Source organism: Hippocampus guttulatus, chromosome 3, assembly GCF_054856545.1.
Source record: "Hippocampus guttulatus isolate MCC_2025c chromosome 3, RoL_Hgut_1.0, whole genome shotgun sequence".
In the NCBI taxonomy this organism is placed as follows: domain Eukaryota; kingdom Metazoa; phylum Chordata; class Actinopteri; order Syngnathiformes; family Syngnathidae; genus Hippocampus; species Hippocampus guttulatus.
The window spans coordinates 5,575,710-5,587,866 of record NC_141263.1 but is presented as its reverse complement, the minus strand read 5'-3'; the positions used below and the strand labels follow the sequence as shown (position 1 = coordinate 5,587,866).

General features: G+C 41.9%; 1 protein-coding gene across 3 annotated transcripts; it reads right to left on the bottom strand.

The window, feature by feature from the left end:
* Positions 1-192: 192 nt before the first annotated feature.
* Positions 193-12,134, bottom strand: LOC147207253 (very-long-chain (3R)-3-hydroxyacyl-CoA dehydratase-like). Of its 3 annotated transcripts, none has more exons than XM_086106341.1 (12): positions 11,991-12,134; positions 9,956-9,998; positions 9,698-9,771; positions 7,223-7,381; positions 6,475-6,639; positions 5,864-5,915; positions 5,662-5,772; positions 3,165-3,292; positions 2,970-3,082; positions 2,780-2,886; positions 2,558-2,689; positions 193-2,367 (listed from the first exon to the last, which is right to left on the bottom strand). In XM_086106341.1, exons 1-12 carry the CDS (start codon positions 11,991-11,993, stop codon positions 2,291-2,293), a joined length of 1,164 nt encoding a protein of 387 aa, XP_085962467.1. In that variant the 5' UTR covers positions 11,994-12,134; the 3' UTR covers positions 193-2,290. The 3 variants fall into 3 exon arrangements, with proteins under 3 accessions (XP_085962467.1, XP_085962468.1, XP_085962466.1); XM_086106342.1 differs by lacking the exon at positions 11,991-12,134 and adding an exon at positions 11,067-11,310; XM_086106340.1 differs by lacking the exons at positions 7,223-7,381; positions 11,991-12,134 and adding an exon at positions 11,067-11,311.
* Between the last annotated feature and the right edge of the window lie 23 nt (positions 12,135-12,157).

The window sequence follows — 12,157 nt, the reverse complement described above, 5'->3', positions numbered from 1 at the left end:
CAAAATCTGGTAAAAGTAGGCTCTTAGTAGCCTACTGATTAAACACTTTTAGCCTAGGCAAACGTGAAAGGCAACAAACTCTGAAATTTACATGATACAAAGGTAAGATTTTTTTTTTTTTACAGTTAATCATACACACACCAGTCATTTTGACGACTTGGAACAATGAGGGCAAGAGCTGGCACTCACAAATTAGTTTTCGTATTTTATTAGCTTTGCTGCAAACCGAATTTTGACAAGGTAATCAGGACTAAACTAACAATGTATCCTGTATAAGCAAACAAAACAAAACAAAAAAGCTAAATTAGTTAAGAACCAAATCTGGTGGCTTTTAGGCTGGAACTGGACAACCCATTCGCCACAAATCATTCTTGTAGCCGACAACACCAATAAGTCTTCAAAAACTAGTCCACGGATGGGGAATATCTTGCTTCTTCCAAATTTGTTCCGTCATCATTTATGCTTCTATTACTGACCCCGTTTTTTTGCCTTACAAGCAATAAGGTGTAGAAATAAGGATATGTCTTTAAATGTAAAGGAGTCAAGTAAAAAAACAAAAAAAAAAGCCAACAAGTAATGCCACAGAGTATTGGCTGTCATAGTAACAGCTTATGGGGATCCCAAAGGGAAATATTGTACACAACATTATTAGTATGAAATAAAAACAAACGTTTAGACCAATTTGAACACTACACCTTGTACAGTGTTCAAGTGTCCAATAGGTATGAGACAGAACACAAACATTCGTTTCATTCACATCCTTCCTTCCATCTAACATTTCGTCTACTAGTCTACTGTGTTTGAAATAGCAACACACCAGCTTCCTAAATATAAGATGTTGTTGTTTATTTGACTTTCCCAAAATACGGTCATAGAATAAATACAAACATAGCATTCAACAACCAAAACACACAACTAATGTAAATCAGTGTAAAACAGAAAAAAATGTCCTCCACAAAAATCCATCCATCCATTATCTGAACCGCTTTATACTGAGGAGGGTCGCGGGGGTGCGAGAGCCGTTCCCAGCTGACTTCGGGCAGTAGGCAGGGTACACTCGGAATTAGTTGCCTCCCAAAAATCGACATTTTAATTTAATCTGAATAAATTATACACAAAGTAAGGCTAAGTGCAGCGGCCCAGTGGTCGAGAGGTTAGCGCGTCGACCTCACAGAGCAGAAGTACCAGGTTCGATTTCAGCTCCGGCCTTCTTGGGTGGAGTTTGCATGTTCTCCCTGGGCTTGTGTGAGATTTCTCCGGGTACTCCGGTTTCCTCCCACATTCCAAAAGCATGCGTGGCAGGCTGATTGAACACTCAAAATTGTCCCTCAGTGTGAGTGCGGATGGTTGTTTCTCTTTGCGATTGGCTGGCAACTGGTTCAGGGTGTCCCCCGCCTACTGCCCGAAGACGGCTGGGGTAGGCTCCAGCAACCCCGTGAACCTTGTGAGGATAAAGCGGATCGGAAAATGGATGGATGGATGGATGGTAAGGCTGAGTGTAAATGAAGCATACAACTTTTCAAATTTCTCATCCTGGACATTTGAGTGTTAGGATGGAAATGCTGCGTTGACAAACAGCAGTCATTTGGATTTAGCTGTCATATGAAAATGGTGCCGCTGAGAATGCAATTAACTCAGCGACAGAGGCACTATGAACAGGCCACAACATAAGAAAGTGTGACTACTATTCAAGTGCTTTGACATTTAGCAACAACATCATGCATTAAGCCATTCGGAAGAGACTCCAAAAAAATAAAAAAATCCATCAGTCCATCATCACTTTTTTATACAGCCTATCTGCACTCGGGTTGAGGGCATGCTGACGGATATTCCAGCTGATTTTGGGAGAGAGGTAGGGCACATCCTGGACTGGTTGCCAGCCAATCTCAGAATACGAAATCCTTATCAACTCATTTATGCCACTGATGGAAGGTTCAACCTGCCAGCTTCCTCCTGTAAGATGACAGCAGTGTTGCTTGTGTTTCAAACACAGATCAGCAGGAAACTGATCAGGCTCAAAAGAAGAAAAAAACTAGGCATTTGATTTAACGATGTAAATAATATTATAAAGAACATGTTTCTCCTCTCAAAACATGAACAAAACACGAGCCAGTCAAAAACATCACGGTAGGGTAGAACTGTAGATAGAGCAATTTAAGGAAGAGAAAATATCAAGAAATTCCCATTCAGGCAAACAAGAATATATTCATCAGTATGACTTGCATGGAAAAGGAAATGGGGGAAAAAGAAACGTATTGTGGCTCAAGAGTACGTGTTACGTCTTCCTCCATTAGTGAACTTTCCTTTTCCTTGATCGATAACGTCTCCTCCTCTGTTTGTAGAGGTATCGGAAATTAATGAAGAGCCCTGGGGAAGAAAAGAAACGCTGCTGAATATTTAGTTGATGGACTACAAGTTGACTTACACAATCAGCATCACTAATCACAGAATAGCAATCCATGCAATGTTACCTAAAAACATAAAGTGTCCTTTTTTTTTTTGTCACCGCTTGGTCGGGCTTGCCTGTGAGGATGCAAGTGTGTGGCCGTTGCCTTACCCAGAAACATGAGCACCAAGTAGAGCTGCAGAGTGTATGAAAAGCTTAAGTAGTGCCCCAGCAGCGCAGGCAGAGGGAGGCTGAACAGACGTGTCTCGTCAAAGATGGGGAGGGACTGAATCACGGCCACCGCTGCACAAATTCGCAGGAAGACAAGGTGTCACCAACAAACGGCATGACCTGGATGACCTTTTACCAACACAACCACCAGGAGGTAATGACCTTCAGCGACAACCCCAAGCGGGTACAGTGGGATCCAAAGGCTGTATCTGAGCCACGTCAACAGCTTCCACTCGGTGCCAATGCAGGCCAGCATGTAGAAAGGGTACCTAAACATGAGAAGCCCCGCCAGCCAGAAGGTGGTCATCGTCATCGCCATCGCCAAAGCAGCGTGTCGGTGTGGATAGCTTACCTGAAGACTTCAACGGCGCTCCACAGGTAGAACACGAAGAAGATAACAGGTTTGTTCTGCATCTCTTCCAAGCAGCCAAAGATGACAAATAAAATGACATTCCTCCCTGCGACCTGTGACAGGACATGTTCACGAGAGACCATAGGAATAGCATGCAATCAACCAGTGAGTAAACTGGAAGAGTTTTCCCTTTACCTGTATCACGGCAGGAAAAAAGCCCGTCTTAACCAAGCCTAACAGGGGATTAATCACCTCCAGCACGGCCATCATCTGGCAGAAGTACATCACGTCAGCTGTGGTGTGGAAGGTATCATGAAATGAATCTGTGGAACGGTGAGAAGAGCAGACAAGGAGGGAGGAACAAGCCACCAGGATGAAACAGCGCATTGCACCAGGCACGGCCCATAATCGTAATTAATAATCGCTGGCATTTGCAAAACAAATTGTCCGCCACCCTCTCCTCGTGATTTGCTACTCTTCAAATGGGAGCCACTGTGACAACACGGTCCTTCAGTGTTTCGACCTTTTTTTGTTTCTTTCATGCTAATCAACGTGCACAACACACTCGTGCTAATCATGTCCGCAACTAAAATGCAACCAGAATTGTTGTCTCAGGTTCAATCAAGTTCAAAAGCCGATCACGAGAACACGTGCGTCGTTAGTCTTTGATTTGACGCCCTCGAAACGGGCTTCCGCTTTCAGATGTTTTAAAGTTGGATTTACAGAACTGAGAGCAGTCTGATGTGCTGAAAAATGGAAAAGAGCGCATTGGAACGTCAAATTGGGATTTGGGTCAAGTGCAGCGGAACAGCAAGTGACAATGAACTGAAATATGATCACAGCAGCATTCAAGCAGCCTGAGGAAGGTCTTTTACTCACTGTAGGACACCTCCTGCAGGCCGTTGTTTTTTTTGGGGGGGGGGGGGGATTGTGTAGCGATCGCCATCAAATATATTTTATATACTGGCTTGTTGCCTCATCGCCATTGCTTTTTGCCTGCAGTTCAAAATGAAGAGATCCGCATATGCTATGGTCAGTTGACTCGCTGCAGTTATTTGTTGGCATTATTTGGTTTGTGCATTATTTATTTGTCATGTTCTTGTTTTCAGCACAGCCTTTCCTTTTATCTACAACCTGACCAGGGACTAAGACAGCAAATTAGCTGCAAATCTTATATGCATCCTATTTTTTTTTTAAAGGCAAGGTTGCCTCGTTCCTGCTAAAATAAAGCATTCAAATTCGTTTTTTCCAACATCACAAACAGAACTGTTCACTGCCTATAGATGCACCAAACTGTCTGTTCTCGGTCTGCCTCACAGTGCTTGTATCTCACTCTCCCAAGCCCTTTGGCTCACTCTGTGTGCTCTCAACTCGCTTCTCTGCAGCTCTCTCAACACCATCATGCGGCGCCGTTTCAATGTCTGCCTGATTGTGATTTGTCTTTATGTCACATAAATCCGATGTGAAGTTCTTTTCTCTTCTCATTTTGAGCTGGGGACAAAAAAAGCAACGGAGAGGCATTCATGTTTGGGTAACACAGCAGACGAACACAAAAAAGTTGGCTTGGTTTTGTGTGTGGTGGTTAAGTGCTTTTGGGAATAAAGCTATGTTAGGATAATGGTGTTCGAAGTAACTTCAACTTTTGAATGACCGAGCAATCTAATGAATTATCTTTTCAGTACGTATAGTTAGCTGGGAAATGCAGACCAGTACATTAGATACAAACCACGTTAATAGCAAAGAAACTGCATAATCTTGTAAATGAGGCCCAGCAAAATCTTGCTTTACACTTGGACTTGGTCCCGCATGTGTTGAGGATGTCTTGGGTGTCCTAGATATCTCAGAATTTTGTTTTCTTGACCGCTGACTGCGTGGCGTGGGGAACAATCACTTCCTAGTTATGGAGACTGCAAGCATTCAATGCATTTGAAACGGAGCAGATAGGCGAATCTAGCCAGTGATAGTAATCTCGTGCACACACGCACAATCGAACGTAGTTTTCAACATTAAATTACATTCATGTGTAATAATAACAGCCTAAATTCCTGCGTCAGGGAAAGCAGACTCGATACTTGTCCAGAACCGTTTGTCCCAAGCATCGAACCACCTGCGGACACCGTATAGCAGTACATCAATCGAGCTTAAGATGCTTGACCCTACTGAATATTTATATCATGATTCTGTTCCGTCTGTTCTCCAAAAGATGGCATTGCAGTGTGGGAGGAAACCGGAGTACCCGGATAAAACCCACGCAGGCACGGGGAGAAGATGCAAACTCCACACAGGAAGGCCGGGGCCGGAATCGAACCCTGCACCGTTGCACTGTGAGGCCGACGCGCCAACTAGTCGCCCATCGGGCCGCCCTGCTTATTTTCAATATTTAATTTTCATACAATTTTATTTCTATGCATGTGGCCAATTTCAGGGATGGCAATGGCTAGTGATGAAAAAAGCGCAAAGGGGCGTGCCCTGGACGGGGCGACCAATCACAACAAGTAAGACATCATACACGTCCAATCGCAGGGCTGTTTACAATCGCAAGATGGACTCATTCTCATAAGTCATAATATTCAGAAAGAAAAACAGAGGAACAGCAATTAAATACAAGTGGGAAAGAAAAAGATTGTGGCAGTGGGTTGGGAGAAGTAGTGCAACATGGAGAGCCAGGGCACACGCCTGCAACCTTACAAACCTCGACCAAGAATGAAGAGTCGAACCGTCAAGTTGACAAAGACCCAGGCGAATCCAAGGAACTGCACCAGATTGTACATAAATAAGTAGCCTTTCTTCAGGCCCAGGTAGGCTGTAGCAGGAGAATGAAATGAACAGAAAGTGATGATGTCACGTGGTGTATTGGAGTTTTTGATTCGTATGAGAATTTCAACAGGACTCACGATCTTTACGAACTCTTGACTCCACACTTATCTTGTTGATCTTTTCTTCCTCCTAAAAGAAAAACAACTGTTAAGCGTCACACATTAACATTTTATTCTTCCCAAAATTCACGTCTCTCAATTAGATTTTTTTTTATTATTATTTTTTTGGTCTGGCTTGTTTTTAAAGTCCATCCATTCTTTTTCAAAACCACTCTTCCTCAAGATGCACTCACAATCACACCGAGGGACAATTTAGAGTGTGCAATTTACCTAATGTGCATGTTTTAAGATTGTGGGAGAAACCGGAGTACCCGGAGGAAAACCACACGGGCGCGGGGAGAACATGCAAACTCCACCCAGGATTTGAACCCCTGACCTCTGCACTGTGAGGTGGACGTGTTAACCAGTCGTTTTATACTTAAAAACATTACCACAAAACATGAAATCAATACTCGAATAATAAATGCAGTAAGAACATTTTTCTGTCAAGATCTTGGTTGATATGTCTTGGTGAATACAGAAACAATATTTCCATAACTGAAGAGTACAGCGACTATGTTACAGAAAGAGGGAATTTCAGATGTAGGAATATTGAGGGCTGAAAAGCAGCCCAGCTGTGAGTTTTCTACCTTTGCCTGAAGCTCCATTTCAGCATCGGACTCATCCAGCCAGCGGTTGAAGTCAGGAGCCAGAAAGAGAGGCCGCTTCTCCTGCAGCGTCAGGCGGTCCCACCAGCGCTCTTCCTGCTTCTTGATTTTGATGTCTACCTGACGCTGTGTTGACTTATGTTCAATCTGAAAGGAACATACAGTGCTGTAAAAAGATATTTGCTTCCCCCCCTTCCTGATTTCTGTTATTTGCATATTCATCACGCACAAAGGTTTCGGTTCATTAAATCAATTTTAATTTTAACATTGTATATTTAAATACAACACATGCTTCGTTTTTAAAATATCTCCAGCCACTAATGCTAAAGTCAATGTAAACACCACTGAAATGCTAATCAAGTCAACTTTATTGTCAAATGTGCCTTATGTGCAACATATAGCACAGATGAAATTTCTTTCCTCTCAACCACAGGAGAGAGAGAGAGGAGCCGCTGCAGGTGCCCACGCCAGCATCAGCAGAACAGTTAACATAAAATGACAAAATAATACAACACAACACATAAGACACAGTCATGCAATCTTAACCAATTTTTCTGCATACACTTTGTTGTTTGAAGTAGTTATAGATGAAAGAAGAGCGAATCGAACTGTCCTTTCACCAGTTGATCGGAGACGTCATGCTGAAAATGTGCACACGTCTGCTACAAGCTAAGTTTGAAAGCAAACAAGAAGATGTAGCGTCCATTGACGAAAAAAGAGATTGGCTCACATCTCCTGTTCCATGTAAATCCGCTTCAATTCCAAGCGGCGACTCCCAGTTCCACATACGCATCTGCGCTCTGCGCTGACGCTCCTTTCTTCTCATCGTCGGCTCCACAAGCCATCCATCCATCCAGCCGCAGAATGTCCAACAGCACCGACATTTCCGCTGAACAAAACGGGGCTGTGAAAAATGCTGTGCCCATTACAGGCACAATAAACACATATGCCCCGGGGCTGTCCAGCACCGACAGTCAAATGGCACAGACAAAATCAGTGCTGGTACACGCATGCTGCCAAGAAGACGCAACCACCAAGCACAGATTCTTCTCCTTTGACGAATGTCGTGGCCAAAAAAACACGGAAAACAATCCACATCAGGTCCACACGACGTAACAACAAAACAAACACAAAAACAGCAACAAAAGCAAGGCTCTTGAAGAGCGCTTGCCGACGGCTGCCTACTCAGGCGCCATCTTGGGGGAAAAAATGGAATGGAAAACCATGACGTGAAAATAATGAGATCAAATAAATAGGCCACTAATGCTAAAGTCAACATAAATATGACTGAAATGCTAATGGAAAACCCAAGACATGTGAAAATAATATAAGATAAAATAAATATGGTAAAAACATACCACAAGGGTAATGCTTATTCAAGGCTTCAATGTGTGCAAATACGCAATGCATCAAAGGAATGAAAAGGGAAGAGGTTCAGTTTCACATGATGGTCATTTTGTACTTGACAAAAAGAAGAGCGTGTTCAAGAATAAAATGTTCAATGTTCAGGGATGAAATGGTAATGAGGCAATGATTCTTGTTGAGTTGATGAATTTTAGCAGAATAAATACTACAATTGCAAACGGTGAATAACAATTTCATTACTCATAGTTTCAATCTCAGTCAAAATGATCGTGATTGTTTCCCAATAATCATCCAACCCAATTATACAAAGGACAATAATCATCTGTTGCCAATTTTTTGTACTTGTATGCATCTATATTTTGTAATATGTAGAATGTTTTTCCTTTGGATGGTTCCAAAAAAAAATCAATATTGATCAACATCAGATGATAAGAAATATTATGATACATTTTCCGTCTGTATCGCCCTGACTTATTTTCAAACTTTAAAGTGACATGCTTAACAGTGAACAGTTGAACTTCCACCATGATGACGCCATAGTCGGCCATCTTCAAGAGCTCTGCTGTTCGTTTTTGTCATTTGGTGTATTCTGCCCTTCGTGTGGACCCGGTGTGGACTGTTCTCAGCGTTTTGGCCGCGACATTTGTCAAAGGAGAAAAATCTGTGCTTGATGGTTATGTCTTCTCAAGAGCATGTGGAGGCCAGCACTGATTTCGATGGGGGCGGAGGAGAATGTAGGTGCTATTTGACTATCACCGCATGACAGCCCCGGGAAGTTTGTGCTCTTTTGTGCCTGTAACGTGCAGCATTTTTCACAACCCCGTTTTGTTCAGCAGAGATGTTGGCGCTGTTGGACAGTCTGCGTCGGTGCGGCTAGATGGATGGCTGGTGGAGCTGAGAATGAGGAGAGGAGTGTCGGCGTGGAGCGCAAATGTGTATTTGGAACTGAGAGTTGGCACTTGGAATTGAAGCGGATGTCAATGGGACAGGAGAACTGAACCAATTTCTCTGTTCGCCAATGGATGCTGGAGCTTCTGGTTTACTTTCAAATTTAGCTTGTAGCAGACGTGTGGGACGTCATGCACCTTTTGGGCATGAGGATACCGGTGAAAGGAAACTTTGATTCTCTCCTTTTTCATTGATACCTTCTTCAAACAAGTCAGTTTGATTTTGCACTTTTGTTAATTTATTACGAATGAATCCTAAATCAGAGTGAGTTGTTTGTGTTTTATTTTGAACTAAAATACTCTATTGCAGTGAGTTGTTCTGCCTTTTGTTCGAAATAAATGAAAATCTATCTTTTGTTTTTAGCTGTCATTGGTTTAATACAAATCGTATGTATCAAAAGTACAAGTGATATCTTTGACTTGGCATCTGTGAGTACTCAAGAGTTGACCGGCATCATTTTGAGAAAAAAAAAGTGGTACCGGACATCCCTACAACTTGACAACTGGATATTATTATAGAATTCTTGTGGGAAGCCAATGCTGGTGGGAACACTGTGAACATTGCACTACTGCTGCTTGCCTTTTGGCCTTGACACGATAGCAAAATAGTGCTTCGGCCTGTGCGGTTACATAACAGTGGAGAGGACGTGCAGACCACATAAAAATAAAAACACCCAGCACTCCAGAGTCCAAAATGTTCATATCGATTAAATCATAGGGCAATTCTCCAATTTCCTTTCAATGTTTGCATATAAGGGCTGCTCAAAACATATATCGTGTTGTGGGGAGACAGGTAATTGGAGCAGTTGGATTAGTAAATGCAGACAGAAAGACAGAGCAAGTGAAGTACAACGAGCTGAAAGTGAAGAATGAAATTAATAAGACAATAATACCTCAGGTCTAATGGTTTCCAAAAACTCCAAACTAAACTTGTATTCATTATCTCCTTTAGCTCCATGGCCTTGTGCTGCAAAAGACAAGAACATTACGATCCCAACAATATTTGAAAAATGTTACGCTACAGTTAGTCTCAACTAAACCTAATAATAAGGAGGTACTGTAGAGCAACATACTTTAACTGGCCACATTGCATTTTGTTTCTTTAGATAGTGTGAAGACGTAAGCAAAAACACCAAGATGCACATACAAACCTCTGAACTGAATTGTGTTGTCTTGCAGGTTGATTTCAAGATTCTGAAAGACACACAGTAAAATTTACTTAGATCCAAACTTAAGACAATATAATCTGAATTTCATTCAAGACTTGCACCATTGTCAATGTAAAGGATGTTACTGTTCATCCATCTCTCATTTGTTTTGAGGTGTAACAAATAAATGGAACAAATGCGTCACTGTCATCCTGTTTCAAGTCTTCACTGGAGAGCCTGAACAAAAGCCAGCTCTTCCATTAAGCCATGCATCTTTTATTGGACATTAGTTAAACAGATGCTGTGCGAGGAGTGTTGAGTGTCATGAGTGTTTGTGAGAAATGGTTTGTTTACAGCAGGCACGTATGTAAACATAAATGACGGCAGCACGAGCCAAATTGATCAAATAATGGTTTATTATTAAAACGAGAAGACGATAACGTCTCTGTAGATGACAACTGGTCAATGCAATACAGGATATCCCTTATTAAATATGCCCCCGTAAGGCATTACCGTATTAGGGATGACTTCAGAGCAAGGTTTCAAGCAACATAAAGCATTGCCACATTTGTAAAATGTGGCAATCCCTAAAATAGCTCACGAGTGTGGGACACTATGAGATCCGAGGAATGTTGTACAAGCCCACCCATCCATTATATGAACCACTTAGGGTCGAGGGTGATTATTTAAAAATGTAAACACGTTTGCAGAGATTATAGAAATAGCGTGTTGCATATTGCTTTTTATATCACAACCTTGAATTGTTGAGTGCAATCATTAACATGATCACAGACTTAAAAAAACGAATGACGTTCGTTATTAATAAATGACATAATTCAAGGTAACTTGAGCAAATGTGTTATTTCTTAAATGTGTGAGTATAGTCCTTCGCATGAATCATGCTTCAAGAACTTCAAACCCTTTGCGGTTTCAAAAACGTTGGTAAGCCCTCTTTGGGGGAAATCAACGCAATACTTAAAATAATGCAATCCATTCGCAGAGAAAGCAAGTAAGAAAGAAATCTGTCCAGAATGTATGAGTTCTGAATGTATGTCGTACGGCCAAGTTAAAGCTGGAAGCTGCGAGGCAGATGGAATACAGTACTGTACTTTACCTTGGTATCGCTCAGCTCCACTCGGAGATAAATCTCACCGTGTCGCTGAGCCCAGTAAACACGAGGCGTGAGGATCTGCATTGCAACCGAGTTCTCTTTTTTATCTACATGCCACGACGACACAACCAAAATATCCGAAATTACACACCGAAGACTTAACTTGCACACCAAAACGCCACACAAGGAGCACATAACACACTGTGGTGGATTACACTTCCGGGATGTGGCGGCCGGCTCCTCAACTTCCAAAATAAAAGTAATATAGAGCGTTGAGGTTAAAATAAAACGGCAATCGAAAATATTTTAAAAATGTATATACTTTTAAGATATTGTAACACGTATTATCGTAGTAGTGGTTCACAGTGTAGCTCTGTTAGGTGTTACACCTGTGGTAAGAGCTGTGATGCTTTGTCTCTGAAAGCGACCTAACAGGATGTACGCCTGACCGGATGTTGTTATTTTATGAGGTTGAAGAGACGTGTGTGCGGCTACTGCTAGGTCTATAATAAACTGTTGCTTGCTTGAAACCGACTGCATCTTGTTTACCCACGCTACGACAATTCCTACTAATCGTTCGGCTCTTCATGCTTTACAGAACGATCCTGACCAGTGTAACCAAACATATTGATTATAAACATACAGTATGAACACATTGACACAATTAATTTTTAAAATTATATTCCAGAAACATCATTTGAGTATTTCCAGACGCGGCATCTTAAATAAATCATTGGGAGGGAAACACAAATGTACGTTCTGTCGAGAAGTAAATGAATGTGTCGTGACGAAAACATTCTGGGATGCTCGGTGTTCCTTGATTATTGCCTGTTTTTGAAGGGAAGTACGTTGTTTCCCCCCTTGCATTTGACCAATGAACACCACTTAACAATTTGTTGAGTGTTTTTCGTGACGAATTCTTCTTACCATTTTTTACCTTGTCACGTTCTTTTACTTTCGGTTTACGTTCCAAAGTTCAGCTATGAGACATACTGAAACGAGTTGACGGTGGCCGACGTTCCGCACAGCTGATCTAACGACCTCACCTCTTTTCCGAAATTGAGTTTGTTCCAGCGACCTATCCGGGGGATAAA

Bases quoted from the DNA above. Each gene is read 5' to 3' on its own strand.
- LOC147207253 (XM_086106342.1), bottom strand. From the start codon at position 11,258: ATGTGCTCCTTGTGTGGCGTTTTGGTGTGCAAGTTAAGTCTTCGGTGT. The intron at 9,999-11,066 runs GTAAAGTACAGT...TGTGTCTTTCAG, and splicing joins TGGAGCTGAGCGATACCAAG to AATCTTGAAATCAACCTGCA. The intron at 2,368-2,557 runs GTAAGGCAACGG...TTTCTTCCCCAG, and splicing joins CTTGGTGCTCATGTTTCTGG to GGCTCTTCATTAATTTCCGA.